Source organism: Silurus aristotelis (genome assembly GCF_946808225.1).
Source record: "Silurus aristotelis genome assembly, chromosome: 6".
Taxonomy (NCBI): domain Eukaryota; kingdom Metazoa; phylum Chordata; class Actinopteri; order Siluriformes; family Siluridae; genus Silurus; species Silurus aristotelis.
In genome coordinates, this window is record NC_139579.1 from 20,395,679 (window position 1) to 20,419,384 (window position 23,706).

At 38.3% G+C, this 23,706-nt stretch overlaps 1 protein-coding gene across 1 annotated transcript in view; it reads right to left on the reverse strand.

Moving 5' to 3' along the window:
* Nucleotides 1-547: 547 nt before the first annotated feature.
* The window catches only part of LOC310727555 (non-pathogenic pore-forming peptide amoebapore A-like), a 133,172-nt gene continuing 110,013 nt past the window's right edge, over nt 548-23,706 (reverse strand). The window contains exons 2-7 of the mRNA XM_083544140.1: nt 16,076-16,110; nt 13,745-13,789; nt 1,353-1,414; nt 1,037-1,174; nt 802-959; nt 548-707 (exon numbers count right to left, since the gene is read on the reverse strand). Coding sequence (XP_083400266.1) covers nt 650-707; nt 802-959; nt 1,037-1,174; nt 1,353-1,414; nt 13,745-13,787 — 459 coding nt within the window. The 5' untranslated portion in view covers nt 13,788-13,789; nt 16,076-16,110 and the 3' untranslated portion in view covers nt 548-649. The remainder of the gene's footprint in view (nt 708-801; nt 960-1,036; nt 1,175-1,352; nt 1,415-13,744; nt 13,790-16,075; nt 16,111-23,706) is intronic.

Below are 23,706 nucleotides of genomic sequence, written 5' to 3' on the forward strand. Positions count from 1 at the left end.
GCTGTACTTCTACATTGTATTCTATGTATTTCAAGTATGGCCTGTGACTTAATTATTTACTGAATACTGACTGACTAATTTAATTTAAAGTATAGAAAGACTGGAACTATGACTCATGCTCACACACATATACATGCCAAACACTGTGGAACCTTTTTTTAAAAGAATTACAAGTTACTGTTTTATATTTACAAATTACAGTTTAATTTAACTGTTCATTTTACTGGTTTTTACTGGTGTACTGGTTTACTGGTTTATTAACTTCTTCCTTTTTTATTTTTAGGAGCTACAAATGGAGAATAAAATACCACACATTTATCAGAAAGGCTCCCTTTTTCTCCTTGTGATGGAGTTTCTGCTGCTTCTTCCCTACAATATCTCTCCTACATAAGACTTCATCTTGTGGGACATAATTATCTGGAGTAAAGTAGAAACCATCTAAAACCACTCCAAGCTCTCACACTCTCAATGCCACTATCATTTGAATAAATCTGACAGATTTATAAGATTCAACACTCTATTTTTTACACATAGAATGAAACAAGAATTATTGTTTTCAATTATTTTATTAGCATTAGCACAGAATGTTCAAAAATTTTATTTTAAACATCTACTTCCAGTTTAATTAATTTCTGCCACGTGTGCATCTTCAGAGTTCCTGGAAGTTTTGTAGAATAGCTTGGAGCAATTTTGGCTCACTGGCTGACCTGTAGATAAAGAAATTACAATTACTTTTACTTAATGGTTCAAAACCAAATACTGGGTAAGTTAAATTATTCAGAACAGGTTTTCATAACTTACTTGCAAAGGCCAGCTTTAGCACATATTGTTTTTGGATCATCATTTGTAGAAAGTTCCTCCACCAACATATCAATGTTCTTAGTAACCATTTTCCTACAAATTGTTTTCACAAGTCCCAATTTGTCACAGAGTTTCATTAATTTTTCTTTGATCTTTTCCTGTAGTAAAGTTTAAACTGTGTTAGAAAGGTTTGAGGCCCCATTTCCTTTATTGTACCTATAGTATGATCACTCACCGCATTTTCATGGTTACCAAGATGATGTTTTACTTTCTTCATTATGCCCTTACAAATGGAACACACACCAGGAATCTGCTCCTCAGGCATCAGCAAATCCTCATCCTGACCAACAGAAACATTGGAAGTGGCTGAAATCTACAGAACAAAGAGTAAATATTACAAATATTAAGCCTCAGGTAAACTCCAATTTACTTGTGAGACTTAGAATCAGTTTAGAGGCTTTGGTAGCGTTTAGAGTAAACACTGATGAGATTGAGCATACATTGTTCTTATATGTAAAAATAAGATCAAATATGCAATATGTTGAACAAACCAAAGTCCGATCAATGAGTTCCTCAGAATCAACTTTCAGGTACTCCAGGTGCATTGCACAGGCTGAGAACCAGAGCAAATATAACATTAGCATTATAACTTATGAAACAGAATTTATACAACCTCCTAATTCTGAGCATTTCATATAAATAAAATAACAAACGGATTACAATTGTCAATTGATTTACCTGAGGCTATGATGAGAAAAGCAACAAGAACGTTTCGGAGCATGGTGGTTGCAAGAGATGTGAGATACAAGATGCAAGAGATGTGACTTCTTGAGAGCTGAATACTCTTGTCCTAATGCAGTGTCTTCTGGGGTGCTTTTATACCTATAATTCTACCACAGAAACCTTTTCTGTGACCACAAACATATTTGCTGACACAGACAGTGCAGACTAGCTTATACCATGCTGCATATCCCTCAAGTTAGCAGTTATTAAGCCCCTCATTAAAAAACCTAATCTGGATCCAAACACGCTATCGAATTACAGACCAATTTCAAATCTCCCATAAGATTTAAAAAAAGATTGTCGCTGCCCAGTTATGTAACCACTTGCAGGAGAACAATATCTTTGAAGAGTTTCAGTCAGGTTTTAGGCCCCATCATAGCACAGAAACTACTCTAGTTAAAATTACTAATGACCTGTTTTTAGCTTCAGACCAAGGCCACATCTCCCTATTAGTTTTACTAGATCTTAGTGCTGCGTTCGACACTATAGATCATGATCTTCTCCTCGATCGCTTACAGAATTACATCGGCATTCAGGGACAGGCATTAAGCTGGTTTAAATCCTACCTGTCCAATCGTTACCATTTCGTAGATTTAAATGGAGAGCTATCCAGGATAATGCTAGTAAATTATGGCGTGCCACAAGGGTCAGTTCTAGGACCCCTGCTTTTCACAATATACATGCTTCCGTTAGGAAATATTATTAGAAGGCATGGAATTAGCTTCCATTGTTATGCTGATGATACCCAGCTATATATTTCATCCAAACCAGGCGATACAGCTCAATTAGCTCGCATAACTGAGTGTATTGAAGAAATAAGAGATTGGATGACCCATAACTTTCTGCTATTAAATTCTGATAAAACAGAGATTTTGCTCATCGGCCCAAAAAATAGTACACAGAAGCTCCAGCATCTCAGCCTGCATTTAGATGGTTGTTCTGTAACTACTAGTTCAACGGTAAAAGACCTGGGAGTTATTTTAGACAGCAACTTATCTTTTAAGAATCACATCAGTCAAGTTACAAAAACACCCTTCTTTCACCTTAGAAATATTTCTAAGCTAAGAAATATGTTATCTATATCTGATGCAGAGAAGCTCGTCCATGCGTTCATGACCTCTAGAATAGACTATTGTAATGCATTACTAGGTGGATGTCCTGCATCATTAATAAACAAGCTTCAGTTAGTTCAGAATGCGGCAGCAAGAGTTCTTACTAGGTCAAGAAAATACGATCATATAACCCCAATCTTATCGTCCCTACATTGGCTTCCTGTTAAGTTTCGAATAGACTACAAACTACTGCTACTTACTTATAAAGCACTAAATGGTTTGGCTCCCATGTATCTATCCAGTCTTTTAACACGCTACAATCCGTCACGCTCCCTGAGATCTCAAAACTCTGGGCTTCTAGTAGTTCCTAGAATAGCAAAGTCCACTAAAGGCGGTAGAGCATTTTCACATTTAGCTCCTAAACTCTGGAATAGTCTTCCTGACAGTGTTCGGGGTTCAGATACACTCTCCCAGTTTAAGTGTAGAATAAAAACATATCTTTTTAGCAAAGCCTACACATAACACACATCACACACATGCACATTATCAACTTGTGCTGTTAATATCATGAACAGCAGCTACGCTAATTCCTCTCCACTGCTTCTCTTTCTCTCCCCATCCCGAGGCATCCTGAGGTTTGGCCAGCTCCAGTCACGTCCCACCTCGTGAAGATTATGGACCTATGGATGATCATGGAGAAGTAGATGCCGAGTGTTTAAAGGCCCTGGCATGGAGAAGCTGATGCTGGATCTATGATGATCACAAATTGTTCTGTATTGTTGAAAGATTTATGATCAAACTCTTGATGTCACCCATATGAGGATGGGTTCCCCTTTGAGTCTGGTTCCTCTCAAGGTTTCTTCCTCATATCATCTAAGGGAGTTTTTCCTTGCCACTGTCGCCACGGCTTGCTCATCATGTTTGTGATTCCGATTAATATCATTCCAATTGAAAGATTCTTTGGACTGTTTACATGAGACGTTCTCTAATCCGATATGGTGTTTTCATGTGCCAGGTGTTACATCAGATTCTGTGACCATCGTATGTTGGTCACAGCAATTTTGGCTCACTGGCTGACCTGTAGATAAAGAAATTACAATTACTTTTACTTAATGGTTCAAAACCAAATACTGGGTAAGTTAAATTATTCAGAACAGGTTTTCATAACTCACTTGCAAAGTCCAGCTTTAGCACACATTGTTTTTGGAGCATCATTTGTAGAAAGCTCCTTCACCAACATATCAATGTGCTTAGTAACCATGTTCTGACACTTGTTTTCCATACGTTTGAAATTGTGACAAATTGTCATTAATTTTTCTTTGATCCTTTTCTGTGGAAAAGTTTTAAATATGTGAGAACAATTCAAGGCCCCATTTTCTTAATTTGACCCACAGTATATAGTATGATTACTCACCGCATTTTCATGGTTACCAAGATGATGCTTTACTTGCTTTATGATGAACTTACAAGTTTTACACGCACCAAAGATCTGTTTCTCCAGCATCAGCAAATCTTAATTCTGATCAGCAAAACCATCGAATGTGGCTGAAATCTACAGAACAAATAGCATCTTTTACAAACAATAAGCCTGAGGAAAACTCCATTTTACATGTGAGACTTGTTCAGGTTGGAAGTTTTGGTAGGCTTTGGAGTAAACACTGATGAGATTGCGCATACATTGTACAGTAATAACATAATAACAATAAAATAAAAATAACAAAATATGCAATTTGTTGAACAAACCAAATTTCCATCAAGGAGTTCCTCAGAATCAACTTTAAGGTACTCCAGATGCATTGTACAGGCTGAGAACCAGAGAACCAAAACAAACTTATGAAGCAGATTTTATTCAACCGAAGTAAAAAAAAATAAATTATTTTAACTTTTTAATAAAATAACAAACAGATTACAATTGCTAATTATTTTACCTGAGGCTATGATGAAAGAAGTAACAATGATGTTTCGGAACACGGTGGTTGACAATACAAGAGATGTGACTTTTTAAGAACTGAATAGTCTTGTCCTAATGCGGTGTCTTCTTAGGTGCTTTTATACCTGTATTTTTTCCACCGAAACATATTTTGTAACCACAAAATATCTCACACTCACGTCCAGTAAAAACGTATTATCTGAGACTTGGTGTTGCACAGTAATATAATCTGGATCAAACTTTTTTCTATTGCAAGTTACCATGCTCACACATAAATTCACACACTTATTTACACCTGCATTCACTGTTTCTTAGTATGTAGTACACCCTTCTTGATTTCTATGGATTTATGTATCAGGACATAATAAAAAAAAATAATCTGATCCTCATCATGTCTTAGAATTAGTTAAGTACAAACTCAGATAAACAACACACATTACACAATTATTAATTTGTACAAAATTACAGCTAAAATGGAGAATTTGTTTGGGGAAAATCTAAGTAATAAATACACAAACCTAACGTACAGCAGACTGAAATTGTGAGAGTGCAGGACATGCCTGTCTTTCCTTGTCTGTCTGGATTCTTTACCTTTATAGAAGAATATTCTTTCTTACTCTTTATTTTCTTGCCTCCCTATGATTGTAGCTTTTAGATGTAAAACTAGCATGCTTCTTCTACTAGCCGAATACTAACGGTAATACTAATAATGTAATCCAATAATCATTATCATCAATCCCACTTCATATTAGGTGTCTTTAACGACTATGTACATATTGTAGCGACTTTTCGTGCTGAACAAAGACACAGAAAACTTGAATTGGGGTAAAGTGTTTTTATTTTGGGAGCAAAACTGGAAGTAAAATAGGAGGGGAATAGTGTTCTGGTGCACAGGAAAGTGGGTTAGGAGTGGCTGGAGCGGGAGAAGGATGCCTCAGGTCCCTACAGACGTAGCGGTCAGGGACTTCCTGTCGCAAGGCCGATAAATCTCCCACCTTTATGAAGCGTTGCGAGTGTCCGGTGGGAATTCCTCTTCTGCACCTGCCATCTTTTGCCTGTAGTGAGAGAATAGAGGAGAGAGCCGCGATTAGTTGGGAACCAAAGTTTCTCCACCTCACCGTCCACCCGGCAGCCTTTTACAAGCACCGCCGGCCTTAAAAACAATAATAGGTGCGTTTACATAGAGCATTGTAATCGTTTTAAAAGTCGAATCCAAATGAAAATGCTCCATGTAAAGACCTCAATTGGAATAAAAATGCCCAAACTGAATCAAATTGTAATCGGTTTGAGAGCGTTGGGATAAACCTTTCTATAAAGCAAACAAAATAAAAATTCTGCAATGTAAACGCATTAAACCGATTACTGTCGTTGATAAGACCCATTGCTTGCGACACAAAATGCGCTTCCTTAAATCTCCATGCGATTTCGGAAGCCTCCTGTTCACCCGGCATCCGTATCAGATCTCGTATCGGCTCATTCCCTTGCAGAATTTGTAGCTGAACTGTTTTAACTGTGCTCTAGTGAACAATAAATTCATTTGCCACAACACGGTTTTCCACACAGCTTTCTAGATTGTATAAAACATCCGCGACCTGCATAATACGGGGAATTGGATTTCTGACGGTATCTTCTTCTGGGGCTATAAATCCCTATACCAGTCCACACAAACGTGTTAAATACCGGCGACTCATGCGAAAGTTTAGTTTCCATTTCAGGTCAATATATTCCAGCAATACAACACTCTCTCACCTGTCCTCACTACGGACCTTCATCCATACGCTTCTGCTTCCCGGAGGATGGAGGGGTGAGATTCAGATGCTCCTTAGCACAACCACCAAAAAGCTCAGCTTCCTGTGTTACCCCAGATTTTACGATTATCGTATGTTGTGACTCTAGAGTGCGCTGTTGCTAAAAATCAGCTTATAATAGACCACCTAGAGAAGTTCGCCACGCAAACAGCGTAAATTCAAACATCAGCGCCCACTGTTTAATAAATGTTGGTTCGAGAACGCGCCTGGCGCCGTGCACGTTACCTACTGTAGCTGCCACTGCTGGGGCCTTGAGCAAGACCCTTAACCCTCATCTGCTCAGTTGTATGAACGAAAGCCGCTCTGGATATGGCGTCTGCCAAATGCTATAAATGTAAATGTAATTAATTAATAGAGGGGTTGTAACGGATTTCGATAACCTGTATTAGCCTTTTCAGATAAGGTGACCCTGCTGTACGTCTGTATATATAAAGAGAGAGAGAGAGAGAGAGAGAGAGAGAGAGAGAGAGAGAGAGAGAGAGAGAGATTCATATACAATGTTAACATAATGAATAAAATAAAAATATTTACATTTGCAGCATTTAGCAGACGCCCTTATCCAGAGCGACGTACAAAAGTGCTTTGAGTCTCTAGTAATGAATAAATCTACACTGGTACGCCAAATTACAAAATTAATATAAATATAGCTCTTGAATTCTACAAACTTGGAAAGTGCTACTTTAAGTGTTTCAGGATATATACAATTAACAGTCTAAAGCATCCACATCTGACTACATGCCATTTTAATAGCCTCAATTAATAAATAACATTCAGGGTGGTTATTAAAAAAGCAGTCATGAAAATAGAGAAGGCAAAAGCATTTGAATAGCTTTGTTTTTTTAAGTACTGTAAATGAATCTTTTTTTTAAAAGTTAATGGCTCGTCTATCTGTTTCTACGCAACACAACAGCAGACTGTTCTAAAAGCATGTTCAAGGTGTTTGAATTTATGCTATTGCGTGGCGAACTTCTCTAGATGGTCTATTTTAAGATGCACTTTAACAACAGCGCACTCTAGGTTCACAACATACGATGGTCACAGAATCTGATGTAACACCTGGCACATGAAAACACCATATCGGATTAGAGAACGTCTCATGTAAACAGTCCAAAGAATCTTTCAATTGGAATGATATTAATCGGAATCACAAACATGATGAGCAAGCCGTGGCGACAGTGGCAAGGAAAAACTCACTTAGATGATATGAGGAAGAAACCTTGAGAGGAACCAGACTCAAAGGGGAACCCATCCTCATATGGGTGACATCAAGAGTTTGGTCATAAATCTTTCAACAATACAGAACAATTTGTGATCATCATAGATCCAGCATCAGCTTCTCCATGCCAGGGCCTTTAAACACTCGGCATCTACTTCTCCATGATCATCCATAGGTCCATAATCTTCACGAGGTGGGACGTGACTGGAGCTGGCCAAACCTCAGGATGCCTCGGGATGGGGAGAGAAAGAGAAGCAGTGGAGAGGAATTAGCGTAGCTGCTGTTCATGATATTAACAGCACAAGTTGATAATGTGCATGTAATCATATATTCTGGAGCACAAGGTTGTGATGTGATGTGTGTGATGTGTGTTATGTGTAGGCTTTGCTAAAAAGATATGTTTTTAATCTGCACTTAAACTGGGAGAGTGTATCTGAACCCCGAACACTGTCAGGAAGACTATTCCAGAGTTTAGGAGCTAAATGTGAAAATGCTCTACCGCCTTTAGTGGACTTTGCTATTCTAGGAACTACTAGAAGCCCAGAGTTTTGAGATCTCAGGGAGCGTGACGGATTGTAGCGTGTTAAAAGACTGGATAGATACATTGGAGCCAAACCATTTAGTGCTTTATAAGTGAGTAGCAGTAGTTTGTAGTCTATTCGAAACTTAATAGGAAGCCAATGTAGGGACGATAAGATTGGGGTTATATGATCGTATTTTCTTGACCTAGTAAGAACTCTTGCTGTGGCATTCTGAACTAACTGAAGCTTGTTTATTAATGATGCAGGACATCCACCTAGTAATGCATTACAGTAGTCTATTCTAGAGGTCATAAACGCATGGACGAGCTTCTCTGCATCAGATATAGATAACATATTTCTTAGCTTAGAAATATTTCTAAGGTGAAAGAAACAAAGGGCAGGGATATACAAATAAGGCATCTGTGGTGCTCTTCCTCGGCATGAAACCATACTGTTGCTCACAGATGGTCACCTCTTCTCTCAGCCTGGCTTCCACTACTCTTTCCCATAACTTCATGGTGTGACTGATCAACTTAATTCCCCTGTAGTTACTGCAAGACTGCACATCTCCTTTATGCTTAAAGATCGGTACCAGCACACTCCTTCTCCATTCCTCAGGCATCTTCTTACCTTCCAAAATCCTGTTAAACAATCTGGTCAAAAACTCCACTGCCATCTCTCCTAATCATTTCCACGCTTCTACCGGTATGTCATCTGGTCCAACCGACTTTCCATTCTTCATCCTCTTAATCGCTGCTCTCACTTCCTCCTTACTAATCCTATCCACATCCTGCTTCACCAACTCCACATCATCCAACCTTCTCGCTCTCTGATTTTTCCTCATTCATTAGCTGCTCAAAATACTCCCTCCACCTTCTCAACACACTCTCCTCACTAGTCAACATATTTCCCTCTCCATCCTTTACTGCTCTAACTTGCAGCACATCCTTCCCAGCTCGGTCCCTCTGCCTGGCCAATCGGTACAAATCCTTTTCTCCTTCCTTAGTGTCCAACCTCTCATACAGCTCCTCATATGCCTTTTCCTTGGCTCTCGCCACATCCCTCTTAACCTGCTGCCGCATCTCCTTGTACTCCTGCCTACTTTTCTCATCACTCTGTCTGTCCCACTTCTGTTTTGCCAACCTCTTTCTCCTTATGCTCTCCTGCACTTCCTCATTCCACCACCACATATCCTTGTCTTGCTTTCTATTTCCAGATGTCACACCAAGTACTTTTCTAGCTGCCTCCCTCATCACTCCTGCAGTAGTTGCCCAATCATCCAACACCTCCTTAACACCACTGAGCCTCTGTCTGACCTCTTCCCTGAACCTCACACTACACTCTTCCTCCTTCAGTTTCCACCATCTTATTCTTCTTTCAGTCCTCACTCTCCTCCTCTTCTTCTTCATCTCCAAAACCATCCTACAGACCACCATCCGATGCTGTCTAGCTACACTGTCCCCTGCCAACACCTTACAGTCTCCAATCTCCTTTAGGTTGCATCTCCTGCATAGCACATAGTCCACCTGTGTGCACCTTCCTCCACTCTTATACGTCACCCTATGATCCTCCTTCTTCTTAAAATAAGTGTTCACCACTGCCATTTCCATCCTTTTAGCAAAATCCACCACCATCTGCCCTTCCACATTCCTCTCCTTAAAACCATACCTACCCATCACCTCCTCATCACCTTTGTTCCCTTCACCTACATGCCCATTAAAGTCTGCCCCAATCACCAATCGTTCTTTCCTAGGTACACCATCTACCACTTCATCTAATTCACTCCAGAATCTTTCCTTCACCTCCATCTCACAGCCAACTTGTGGAACATAGGCACTGATGACATTTATCATCATCCCTTCAACTTCCACCTTCGCGATCATCACCCTATCAGAAACTCTCTTCACCTCCACTACACTCTTACTGTACTCTTCCTTCAGAATCACCCCTACACCATTTCTCTTTCCATCCACACCATGATAACAGTTTAAATCCACCTCCAATGTTCCTGGCCTTACTCCCTTTCCACTTGGTCTCCTGAACACACAGCATATCTACCTTTCTCCTCTCCATCATATCAGCTACCTCTCTCCCTTTACCCGTCATAGTACCAACATTTAAAGTACCAACCCGAACCTCCACTCTCCTACACTGCTCCTTTCCCTGCCGTCTCTGTAGTCGTCTTCCTCCTCTCCTTCTCCTCCTTCGGCCAACAGTAGCCCAATTTCCACCGGTACCCTGTCGGCTAACGATACCTGTGGCGGTCGTTGTTAACCCCGGCCTCGACCGATCCGGTATGAAATTCTCATTTGTGATCCGCATATTTGATTTGCCGCATATTTTACGCTGGATGCCCTTCCTAACGCAACCCTCCCCATTTACCCGGGCTTGGGACCGGCACTAAGAGTGCACTGGCTTGTGCATCCATAATGGCTGGGTTGCTTTACACAGATTATGTGGTGATAAAAATTAATAAGTTGTTCTTAATAAGTGTAAGTTTGTCCCTGATGAGCAAGCTGGTGGCGACTGTGGCAAGGAAATAGCTCCCCGAGATGGCATAAGGAAGAAACCTTGAGAGGAACCAGACTCAAGAGGGAACCCTTCCTCATCTGGGTTGCACCGAATGTCCATTTATTACAAATAAATTATGTTGTGGGGTACAGTGATGGTGATCAGAAGCAAACTGTAGACCTGAGTCAGTGTAGCAGACTGTTGACATTACCTACAGTCCAAATTCATCCTCAAACCTCCTGTTCTTACTCCATAATTTTATGGAACCCCAGGGTGTTGATGAGAAGTCATCCCTAGCTGCAAAGTGTGGCCTCCAATCGAAGAGTACACTATCCAGAGGCAGGTCAGGACAAAGTGGGCAGATCCAAGGGGGGGAAAGGGGCAGGAACAGTGGTCACTGGAACCTCAGGAGCATGTTTAACTCGACCAATCTGTGTGACAACATGACAATATGAGTGCCCTGAACCTGCGCAACATGAGCACCCTTGTCTGTATAACAACTGATGTTGACACTAAAGCACAAGCTATATGTGTTAAAACATTCAGGCTTTTATTCGGTTCCACATCATTGAAAAGCAAAAGACAAAGTAGCTAAAAATTATACTGTTTGTTATGTGCGGCCACTTTTTAAAATCATCCTCTCATTTCTCTATTAAGGGAAACGGGTATGCTGATGTCCTTTATTGATATTGATCCTGTTGTTAATTTTTTTTTTTTTTTCTAAGAAACATTATGTAGCATACCCAACTGAACAGATACACTTTACTCTCTTAAAACTGATGTTCATTAAGGATTTTAATGTCCAAAATAAAGCACCGTAAGAGCTGAATAAAAACACAAAACATACAAAGTGAAAGTAAAACTCACATAGCTACAAACAACACGTTTGAACTGAAAACACACATCAATTATAATGTTAACAAAATAATAATAATAATACACCTTATTATGCTTAAAACAACAATTACAATTAATGCTCCAATCTCTATATAGCAAAATCAGCACGTGAAATGCTAACCTGCATACATACATTAGCGACCTGCTAAGCATTAACCATTAGCTTCAATGGAGATGGCTAAAATAAACTTTTCAAAACCACCAAATTTCCCACACAAATGAAATTAAAATGATACCTTGTGCCCTTCATCAGCTAGGAGCTAAGTGGCAGGAAGAAACCCTTTTAAGAACGCGTGTTTGACACCAGTACAGCCAAAAGTCCACCTTTCCTTTCGTTAACAAATCAGACTGCCATTTCACGTAACCAAATTCACTAATGTCCCACAGCGCCATACATGACCACACTGCCCTCTATTGGACGGAGGTAAAGTGTCCGTGATTGGAAGATTTAATGGTCATTTACACATTAAAACCATAAAAGAGAATAACACTGATGTAAGGTACATTTTTAATTTGCAGGGTATAATGTGTAATAACATTCACAGCATAATAGATACTACTCACTACTCTTGAGTATTTTTGTAAGGGCTACTTTTTACTCGTACTTTGAATAGTATTTATGGCTCTTATTCTAGTACTTTTGCTCTACTCACACTAATTTGGGGCGGAAATTAATAGTACTTTCACTTAAGTATGATTTTTTTTCAGAACTCTGAAACACTGACAGTTAGTCTCACATTGTGGAAGAATTTTGGCTTTACAATATTGCTTTAGTTCATTGAGGTTTGTGGGCATTTGTTCATGCGTAGCTGTCTTAAGGTCCTGCACAGCATTTCAGTAAGGTCTGGACTTTCACTGGGCCATTGTGACTGTTCTTTTTTAGCAATTCTGTTGCCATCCGGAAATTGCAATATTTCATGATAAAATAATGAGAACACTAAATTCTCTATTTTGTTCCTTGTGATGGAGGTTTCCCACTGTTGTTTCTTCCTTACAGCAAGACTACTACCTAAGACTTCATCTTGCAGGGTCATGATAAAATCTAAAAACACATCTAAAAACACAGTTCCAAGCTCTCACACTCTCAATGCCACTATCATTTGAATAAATCTGACACTTTTTACAGATTCCACAATTATGACTATTTTTATTGTGTACACATAGAATGAGAACATAAATTATTGCTTTTGAAAATATTTTATTAGCACAGAATGATGTCCAAACATGTACAAGAACGGCCAAACATGTACATTTTTAACATCTAGTTCTTGTTTTATTCATTTCTTGCAATATGTGCATCTTCAGAGTTTCTTAAAGGTTTTGAATAATAGCTTGGACCAGTTCTGGCTCACCAACTGACCTGTAATTTTTTAAATCAAAGTTAAAAAAATTCCAATTATTATAATTCAATTGTTCGAAAACAAATATTGCACAAGTTGAATTATTAAGAACAAGTTTTCATAACTCACTTGCAAAGTCCAGCTTTAGCACACATTGTTTTTGGATCATCATTAGTAGAAAGCTCCTTCACCAATATTTCAATGTTCTTAGTAACCATTTTCTTACAGATTGTTTTCACAGGTCCTAATTTGTCACAGAGTCTTGACAATCTTCTTTTGATATTTTCCTGTGGTAAAGTTTATACTGGCTTAAAAATGTTTATACTGTCCTACAGTATATAGTATGATCACTCACCACATTTTCATGGGTACCAAAATGATGTTTTACTTTCTCCATGATGCGCTTACAAATGTAACACAGACCAGGGATCTGCTCCTCAGGCATCAGCAAACCCTCATCCCGATCAACAGAACCACTGGAAGTGCCTGAATTCTACAGAGCAAAGAGCAAAGAGCAACTATTACAAACAATAAGTCTGAGTAAAATTTCAATTTACTTGTGAGACTTGTTCAGTTTGGCAGTGTTGGTAGTGTTTAGAGTAAACCCGTGAGATTGAGCATACATTTTACTGAAATATAAAAACAAGATAAAATATGCAATTTGTTGAACAAACCAAAGTGACATCAAGGAGTTCCTCAGAATCAACTTTCAGGTACTCCAGGTGCATTGCACAGGCTGAGAACCAGAGCAAATAAAACATTAACCTTTTAACTTTTTAAACAGAATTTATACAACCACCTATTTCTGAACATTTCATAGAAATATTGACAGGGTTTTAACTTTTAATTAAAAAAAAAACTACAGATGAGAGTTGCGTGATTTACCTGTGGCTATGATGAAAGAAGCAACAAGGATGTTTCGGAACATGGTGGTTAAAGATGCAAGAGATGTGACTTCTTGAGAGCTGAATATTTATGTGCTTGTCATATGCAGTGTCTTTTGGGGTACTTTTATACCTATAAACTTCCTCAGAAAATTCATCAGAGGTATTTTCTGTGACCATAATTAGAAATGTTGACATAGACAATGCAGACTGGCTTGAGTCATGCTGACTATTTTCTAGTGTACCTACCAACCTACTATTTTTACAACCTACAAAAAATGTTAGGATTATTGATCACCCTGTATTTACTTTCTTTTATTATTTATGTTTCATATTTCTTGTTATTTATTTATTAAAGTTATAATTTATTAATTTTGACCTATTAGACTTTTTTTTTTACAGTCAGTCATCTCTTTATCTCACACTCACATCCAGTGACAACTTTATCTTTGTCAGGGTTGCCTATCTTGAGTGTTGGTGTTGCAAAGTAAAACAATCTGGATGGAAGTCTTTTCTATTGCAGGCTACCATGCACACACATACTCACATTTAAATTCACACACGTATTTACACCTGCAGGCAATGTATCTTAGTACATTGTACACCCTCTTTGAATTATATGCTTTTCCTCATCAGTTCTTTGAATTAGTTAATTACAAATTCAGATGAACCACAACACATGTTACACCTTTTATTATTTATTTTTTACAAAATTAAAGCTAAAATGGAGAATCCTTATGTTATAAACTAACTACACCTTATCATTCAATAGCATGTAGAACCACCTTTGGCAGCATTAACTTCAATATTCGTGTTCTATATTACCTTATTAGTCTCTCACATCTTTTGTGGAAGAATTTTGTCTCACTCTTCTTTACAACATTGCTTCAGTTCATTGAGGTTTGTGGGCATTTGTTTATGCAAAGTTGTCTTAAGGTCCCACAAAAGCACTTCAGTAAGGTTGAGGTCTGACTTTGACCAGATCTTTGCGACACCATGATTCTGTTCTTTTTTAACCATTCTGTTGTTTTCCTGTAATTGCATGGTTTTCATAATAACATATTGAAAGTCCTCATTTCTCTATTTTGCTCCATGTGATGGAGTTTTCCCACCACTACTACTTCCCTACAATATCTCTTCTACATAAGAGATCTTGGAAGGAAATGATTTTCTGGGGTAAAGTAGTAGCCATCTAAAACCACAACTACAAGCTCTCAAACTCTAAATGGCACTATCATTTAAATAAATCTGACATTTTTTACAGATTCAACAATTATGATTATTACTAATGCGTACACATAGAATGAAAACATGAATTATTGCTTAAGAAATTTTATTAGCACAGAATGATGTCCAAGCATTTATATTTTAAACATCTAGTTCTAGTTTAATGAATTTCTTGCCAAGTGTGCATCTTCTAAAGGTTTTGTAGAATAGCTTAGATCAGTTCCAGCTCTTTCACCGACCTGTAATATTTTAAATAAAAAAACGAAATATTATTTATTTTATAATTAAAAAAACTAATACAGGGTAAGTGAAATTATTCAGAATAAGTCTTAATAACTCACTTGCAAAGGTCAGCTTTAGCACAGATTGTTTTTGGATCATCATCTGTATAAAGTTCCTTCACCAATATATACATTTTTTTAGTAACCATTTCCTTACAGATTCTTTTTACAGGTCCAGATTTGTCACAGAGTGTCATTAATTCTTTTTTGATATTTTCCTGTGGTAAAGTTTAAACTGTGTGAAAAAACCGAAGGTTCCAGTTCCTTTATTTGACCTACAGTATATAGTATGATTACTCACCGCATTTTCATGTTTACCAAGATGATGTTTTACTTTCTCTATGATGTGCTTACAAATTAAACAAAGAACTGGTTGCTCCTCAGTCATCAACAAATCCTTATTCTGATCAACAAAACCATTGGAAGAGTAAATATTGCAAACAATAACTCTGAGTAAAACTCCGTTGAGTAAAACTTGGTGGCTTTGGTGGTGTTTAGAGTAAACACTGATGAGATTGAACATACATTCTACTGAAATATAAAAATAAGATCAAATATGCAATGTGATGAACAAACCAAAGTTCTATCAAGAAGTTCCTCAGAATCATCTTTCAGGTACTCCAGCTGCATTGCACAGGCTGAGAACCAGATCAAATAAAACATTAACCATTAACAGAATTTATACAACCACCTATTTCTGAACATTTCATAGAAAGATTTACAGGGTTTGGATGTTTTAAATAGATTTAAATTAACAGATTTAAATACAGATAAATATTTACCTGAGGCTATGATGAAATATGTAACAAGGATGTTTTGGAACATGGTTGAAGATGCAAGAGATGTGACTTCTTGAGAGTTAAATGGTCTTGTCCTAATGCAGCGTCTCCTGGGGTACTTTTATACCTATTAACTTCCCACAGAAATATTGTATCCGTGACTACAAGTAGAAACGCTGACGTAGACAATGCAGACTAGCTTATGGTCATGCTGACTATTTTCTAGTGTACCTACCAATCTACTATTTACAAGACACTTTATGATGTTTAATCACCATGTATTCCGTTTTTTATTATTTATATCTCATTTCCTTTGTCATTTATTTATTTTTTGTTATGATTGATAAAAAGTTTCCTATTTTGAGACTTGTTGTTGCACAGTAATAAAATCTGGATAAGATTTATTTCTATTGCAGGCTACCATGCACACACATTCACACAATTATTCATTACCTGCAGGCTATTTTATTTTAAGACCACATGAATATACAGTTATTGGCTTATTCCAGGGTCTCTACTTTACCACCATTTTCCAAATTGGCTCATCATGTATCAGGACATAATAAAAATCATCTAGTGCTTTGCAGGTTGTAGACTTAAATCAAATTAGAGAATGTGTGTGTGAGAAATTAAATACACTTAAGGGTTCATTAGCTTGTAAAAGCACCTTTAACAGCAACAACTTGAAATGTTGTTAATGACTTTATCTGTTTCTCACATCAGTGTGGAGGAATTTTGACTCATTCAACATTGCCTCAGTTCATTGAGGTTTGTGGGCATTTGTTTATGCACAGCTCTCTTAAGGTCCCACCATAGCATTTCAGTTGGGTTTAGGTTTAAACTTTGACTGGGCCTTTTGACAACTTTTGACTAAACTTTTGACAAATGGCCTCACATTTTACTCTAGAGTACTTGGTATATAGAGTTGTTCATAGTCAACTCAATGACTGCAATGTGCCGAGGTCCTGTGACTGTTTTTTTTGCAGTTTCTCTGAGAATTGCACAGTCCTTGGAGTGAATTTGCTGGGATGTCTATTACTTAAAAAATTGTCATGTCAGTGTTTTCTATTTGTGAAAAATTGTCCTCATTGTAAAATGATTAGCCTTATATTTTATGGAAATGTCTGTATAACCCTTCCCAGATTGATGGGATTGATGGGCAGCTACAACTGTTTTTTTTAAGATGATATATATATATTTCCATGTTCCATGTATAAGTATTTCCATGTTCAATAGGACAGAGTACATTTTTCTTTTATTTCATCAACAGTATCTTTCATTTCAATTTACAGCACAAATTATTTTCAGGGTACACACATGGACAAAATTGTTGGTAGAACATTGTGAGTTTTTCTTTTCTTTCATTGACCGAAGGGTATCAACAATTTTGTCCACGTTTTTAGCATTTTGTTTTTGCAGGTTCTAAACGTTTGGAAGAGGAGCTCATGAATGCACATTCTGCATGCACCTAAAGCTCATGAAGGGAGCCATGTCTTAAATTTTACATCCATGTCTTATATTATTGTAAACTATTCTAACAGATCCTCAGTTGAGAGTTCTGAGCACAAGGTCTATACTGTGCAGACTCTGACTAAAAATCTTTTTAAGATGGCAACTCATTCAGTTATAACAAATATAACCCAAAATGACTTAGAATACATGATAGGATAGGATAGGATAGGATAGGATAGGATAGGATAGGATAGGATAGTATAGGATAGGATAGGATAATATTCAGACATAGTAGGAAACACACACAAACAAAGAGAGAACCTGTAACACACACAAACAGGGATAACCTGCAACAGACCTCTGTCAACGCAGACAATCTCTCAGCTCAGGAGCAGTATCCTAGAGCAGTGGTTCTTCACTGTGCTATGTAATTTATTGAAACATAAAACAGTTGGAACTTTTGACCCAAACAACATTTTTATATTAAAATTGTTTGGAATGTAAAAATAATAACAATAATAATAATAAAAATTATATTTCCTGTGTAATGTCTGGTGGGGGTCATTTTGACTTCATGTCCCAGGCATTCCTTTTAACCCTTGACACCTGCATTTCAATCAAAGAATGAGCACCACGGCTTACACATTTATTGGGGGTTTGTATACAACAGTGTCATACCCCCACCCCGGGAAGACACAAAGCAGGACAAACCCTGACCTCTCCAGCTTACTTCAAAGCAGCATTCAACTGATAACACAAGCCAGTCTCTATACCTTACACAGCACACACACACACACACACACACACACACACACACACACACACACACACACACACACACACACACACACACACACACACACACACACACACACCGAAAGCCAGATAACCCCCTTGGCCTCTCTGGTTGACCTCACAAGGCCCCTTAAACCATAAAACAATTCACTCTCGAAACTCGGCCCCAGTGCTCTTTACTTTCCTAACAAGGGTGCATTTTATATACCAGAATATAACATTGTATCAACGTAAGGTATATTAATTTATACCTTAAATACTGGTCCCAGTATGTTAATTTACCTCTGTTTTAATGCTCTTTTCTTTTCATGTTTAATATCAAAATGATCACAAAATTATCTGTTCCTTATTTTTCAAACAAGGGTGCATTTTATTTGATCATGAAATGTATCATACTGTCTTAATACACATTGGAAAAAACTTTCCAGAAAAAAACCTCAGAAGGCCCGGAGGGTCAGACGTACAGAACAGCTAAGAAACGACTCTCTCTCCCATTTGAGATCTTTTGGGAAGCTTTACCTTCAAGAACAACAACTGCTCTGATCTTCAGGAGAACCTGGAAGAACATCTGACTCCCTCCTAACCGACTCTTCAAAGATTCCTTTGCCTACCGCATCCGGACACTTGTGCAACAAGCCAATGCAAGTAACCGTTTTTCCAACCATTCTAAATGCATGTTCAAGCTTGAGCCCCTTAATTTTAAAGTGAATTTGAATTCCTTGATGAGTCTCGTTTAGGTTGTGGTTAATTTTGAAGATTCCATTCCTTTTCTTTCTTTCTTTCTTTCTTTCTTTCCGAGGTCCTGTGACTTTGCCAGCAAAAATTGTTGGTAGAACATTGTGAGTTTTTCTTTTCTTTCATTGACCGAAGGGTATCAACAATTTTGTCCACGTTTTTAGCATTTTGTTTTTGCAGGTTCTAAACGTTTGGAAGAGGAGCTCATGAATGCACATTCTGCATGCACCTAAAGCTCATGAAGGGAGCCATGTCTTAAATTTTACATCCATGTCTTATATTATTGTAAACTATTCTAACAGATCCTCAGTTGAGAGTTCTGAGCACAAGGTCTATACTGTGCAGACTCTGACTAAAAATCTTTTTAAGATGGCAACTCATTCAGTTATAACAAATATAACCCAAAATGACTTAGAATACATGATAGGATAGGATAGGATAGGATAGGATAGGATAGGATAGGATAGGATAGGATAAGATAGGATAGGATAGGATAATATTCAGACATAGTAGGAAACACACACAAACAAAGAGAGAACCTGTTTTCTTTCTTTCTTTCTTTCTTTTTTTCTTTCTTTCTTTCTTTCTTTCTTTCTTTCTTTCTTTCTTTCTTTCTTTCTTTCTTTTCTTATTTTCCCTTCTCCTCCTCCTTTTTCCTATTTTCAACTTTTTGTTTATTTTTATTTTCATTTTTATTTTCTTTATCATTTGTTTTCTTTATTTCTATGTTGTGGTTGTCTCATTCATTAAATGTCGTATTTTTCATAAGCGATTGTCTCTGAGTGCCGCTTTTCAACATTTCAAAGTTCCTGCAATATTCGATATGAAATACATGCTCTATTAATTGTACGGTATAAAGTAAAAGGGGGGGGTGTCTTACTTGGCTGGGTAGATACCTCTTTTATAGAATCAATAAAATATTATACTGTCTGTTTGGTGAAGAACAGACCAATTAATTATAACGTTAATTCCATTACCGTCATCTCAACAATTTAATTAAAATATTTAGGAGTACTTATAACCCGTTATAATTACTCATAAATATTTCCTTTTTTTGCAAGCTTAAATCGCTACACCTGGCTGTTTTACAGAATTCTGGACTTCACAAAACTTACATTAAAAACTTGCATGCAGTGGGGCGATGTAGTGGGCTCCAAAAATCTGAGACCACTAGTGGCCAAAAAAATAAACTTAAGTCAAGTAAACTAAAGTAGGCTTTTAATGTCATTCCAGGAAATACAGAACAGTACACAGTAAAACTAAACAATGCTAATCCAGGACCAAGGTGCAACATATGAGAACATAAATGTAAAAAAAAAAATTAAGCACAAAAGACAGATTTACAAAAAACTAACTAGCGCACATGTGCGACATTCTGTGAGAAAACAACATAAGACAGTGAGATTCAGTGACACTGCAGCACCAACCTGTGCAGAAGATTTGTGATCATGCAAATGAATTGTACCTATAATTGTTAGATTTTTATCATGACCAAACAAAACGTAATTCTTGAAGAGGTTTTGCGATCTACGATGCCCGTGGTGCCTTTTCTGATCAGGAAAGAATCACACAGCACACAGAATGGCGCAAATGTTCTTCTTTGGTTTATTGCAGATAACAGACAAGTATATATACACACACTGGAAAAAAACATGAGCTAAAACTGTTCCTGATTGGGAAAGAAGACATAGTATCCAGAGATGTGTGAGCCCAGACAAAGACATTCCTATTTTGTCTGTTCAGTGTCTATAGGATCTATAGGATGTGAGTATGTAATGTACACGGAATGTGTTTCGAGAAGCAGTGAGAAGCCTATCTTAACACTAACAATAGCCACTTTAAATCATTTATAATTTAGCACCTCACACCATAACATAGGATGTTCTTCATAGGAACAGGATCGATGATATAAACTGCAAATGAAAAGATAAAGACAAAACTTTTTGTCCTGTCTTACCTTCATCATTAACATGGCAACATACAAAGTATAATTCCATAAATTCAACACACAATATAACAATCCTAAAACAAAGTAGTGTTCAACACTCATAAATAAATTATTTTCAAATAATTTTGCTCAGCAGTTTCTCAGTGCTTGTTCAATAATATGTCTATATGCATTATTATCAGGTATACTTAACCGTTGCCTCTCTCTAAATGATGTGTTCAACGAGAATTAGGAAAATATGTAGTGTAATTACAACTATGCACATATAGTCATAGAATTGAGACCTAGAGCAGGTTTTAGGGTAAGCTAAACAAAACAGTCAAGTGAGTTACAGTAGATCTTCCCCCCGGAGGTGGCCCCCTTTCTACTATAAAGACAGGGTCTTTCCATGGGCTCTGTTTCCATGTTTCAGCCCTGAGTACTCACTTAGGTAGGCTTCTTAGGCCATTATACCAAATACTGCACAGATTAAACTACTTTGATTCTGCTTGTGTGAATCCACTGCGGCCCCTGACCCATTGGATCGGGAAGGGCCGGCCTATTATAATTTTAAAAGGTGACAGTTTAGTAGTTAAAGATGTGGTCATTCTCATTTCTGTGAATACTACCGGGAGAACAACAGTCCAATTTCGGCCTGTGTCAATGCAGGCTTTAGTAACACGTTCCTTAATGGCTCTGTTTGTTCTTTCTACCACCCCAGCTGACTGTGGGTGATAGGGAATATTAAAATAACAATCAATTGCTAAGCTTTTAGTCAAAAGTTGTGTTACTTTAGAAGCTAAATGTGTGCTATTGTCACTTTCAATCACACTAGGAATACCAAACTTAGAGATGATCTGTTTTAGCATTCTCTGTCACGCATGCAAATGCTTCTGGCCACTTACTGAATCTGTCAACTATAACCAGAGGTGGCAAAAGTACACACATCCTTTACTTAAGTAGAAGTACAGATACTCATGTTTTAAAATACTCGGGTAAAAGTTGAAGTACTGATTATACTTTTTTACTCAACTGAAAGTAAAGAAGTCTTGGTTCTGACTTCTACTTAAGTAAAAAGTAGTTATTACTTCTACCTGTTTTAGTGTCACACTGGTAACTGGACCTCACATCATATTAATGATAGATAGATAGATAGATAGATAGATAGATAGATAGATAGATAGATAGATAGATAGATAGATAGATAGATAGATAGATAGATAGATAGATAGATAGATAGATAGATAGGGCTGCACTCCCTTAGATTCATACGCCAAGGAGATAGCTTCCACAAGCCAATGAGAGAGGCGTTGCTTAGAGATGGAATTCCCCGTGTTCAGGGGGGCCCAGGAAACAAAGAGCTGGTCGCTTCTTCTAAAAGGGCTTGTCCTGTCAATGTACCCCGCAGGGTATGCACAGAACATAAAGCATTCATCCTCTGGTCCTTCGCAAAGGAAAAAGGAGGAGGGTGAAGAGCAGAGAGCTTGGTCACACCACCAGTGAAAGCTGGGAAGCATTTAGGCATAAAGGCTGGGTCAGGTTTGAGCAAAACCTTATCCTCATTGAGCGATAATTTTATGAAGAATGAACCGAAAGTGCATGCAAATCACTGACATATTTGGCGGAAGCCAATGCCAGAAACAGAGTTGTCTTTAAAGACAGGAGTTTAAGGGAGATATTCCCTAGGGGCTCAAAGGCCATTGGGCCAGCACCTCCAGTGTTGCCCCATTGTAGGGCTGCCAAACCCGGCATGACGCGCAGCGATAGCTAAATAGACCTTAATTGTAGAAAAGGTTCTTCCACGATCGAGAAGGTCTCACAAGAAGCCCAAAATATCAGCGGCTGAGCACAGATAGAATCATAGAGGAACGTGTGGAAGAGGCCCTGGCATTCTAAATAGTGGCAATAACACGAGTGGGAAGCCCCAAATTGTTTAAATTTGCCCTATCACGGGCTAGGCCCAGAGAGCCACCCTTTCTGGGTAGGGATGGTAGATCTTCCAGGAGGTTCTAGGAGGGGCCATGGCTCTGCATACAGAAGAGGGATTATCTCTGCTATCCACGGTGCCTTGGGCCACCTGGGTGCTATAAGGATCAGAGAAAAACCTTGTACTTCCACCCTTGCCAAGGTTAGGATTATCAGGTAGAGTGGAAGAAATGCGTAGAGCAGCACTTTGGGACATGGATGAGCCAGTGCGACCACGCCGAGAGAGGAATCCTCGTCCCGTAGCGGGAAGAACATAGGACAGTGGGTGATTTTGCACGAGGTGAAGAGATCAATGGCCGCCTGGCCGAACCTCAACCATAGCAGCCCCACTATCTAACTCTCCGTAGAGTGGTTTCCCCTCTACAAAAGGTCTGCGCCCCTGTTCAGAATGCCCAGGACGTGAGTCACCCTTAACGACAGAAAATGCCGTCTGCTCCATACCTACAGCTTGTGAGCTAGAGCATGAAGCTTGGAGGAGCACATCCCCCCTTGATGGTTGATATGTGCTACAGCTGTCGTATTGTCACAGCACATAAGCACATGATGAAGCTGGGTAGGAAATGACTCAGAGCCTTCCACACAGTAAGGAGCTCCAAATAGTTTATATGGGCTGAGTGAAGTGTTTGGCCACACACTATTCACTGATCTGCCTTCCTGTGTGGCTCCCCACCCTGTTAAGGAGTCATCTGTTGTTACCACTTTCTGCAGCATGATCACCCCGAGAGGGGTCCCATGCGCCTCTCCAGTGGCGCAGCGCCGCTGTGCACATGCGCGTCACCAT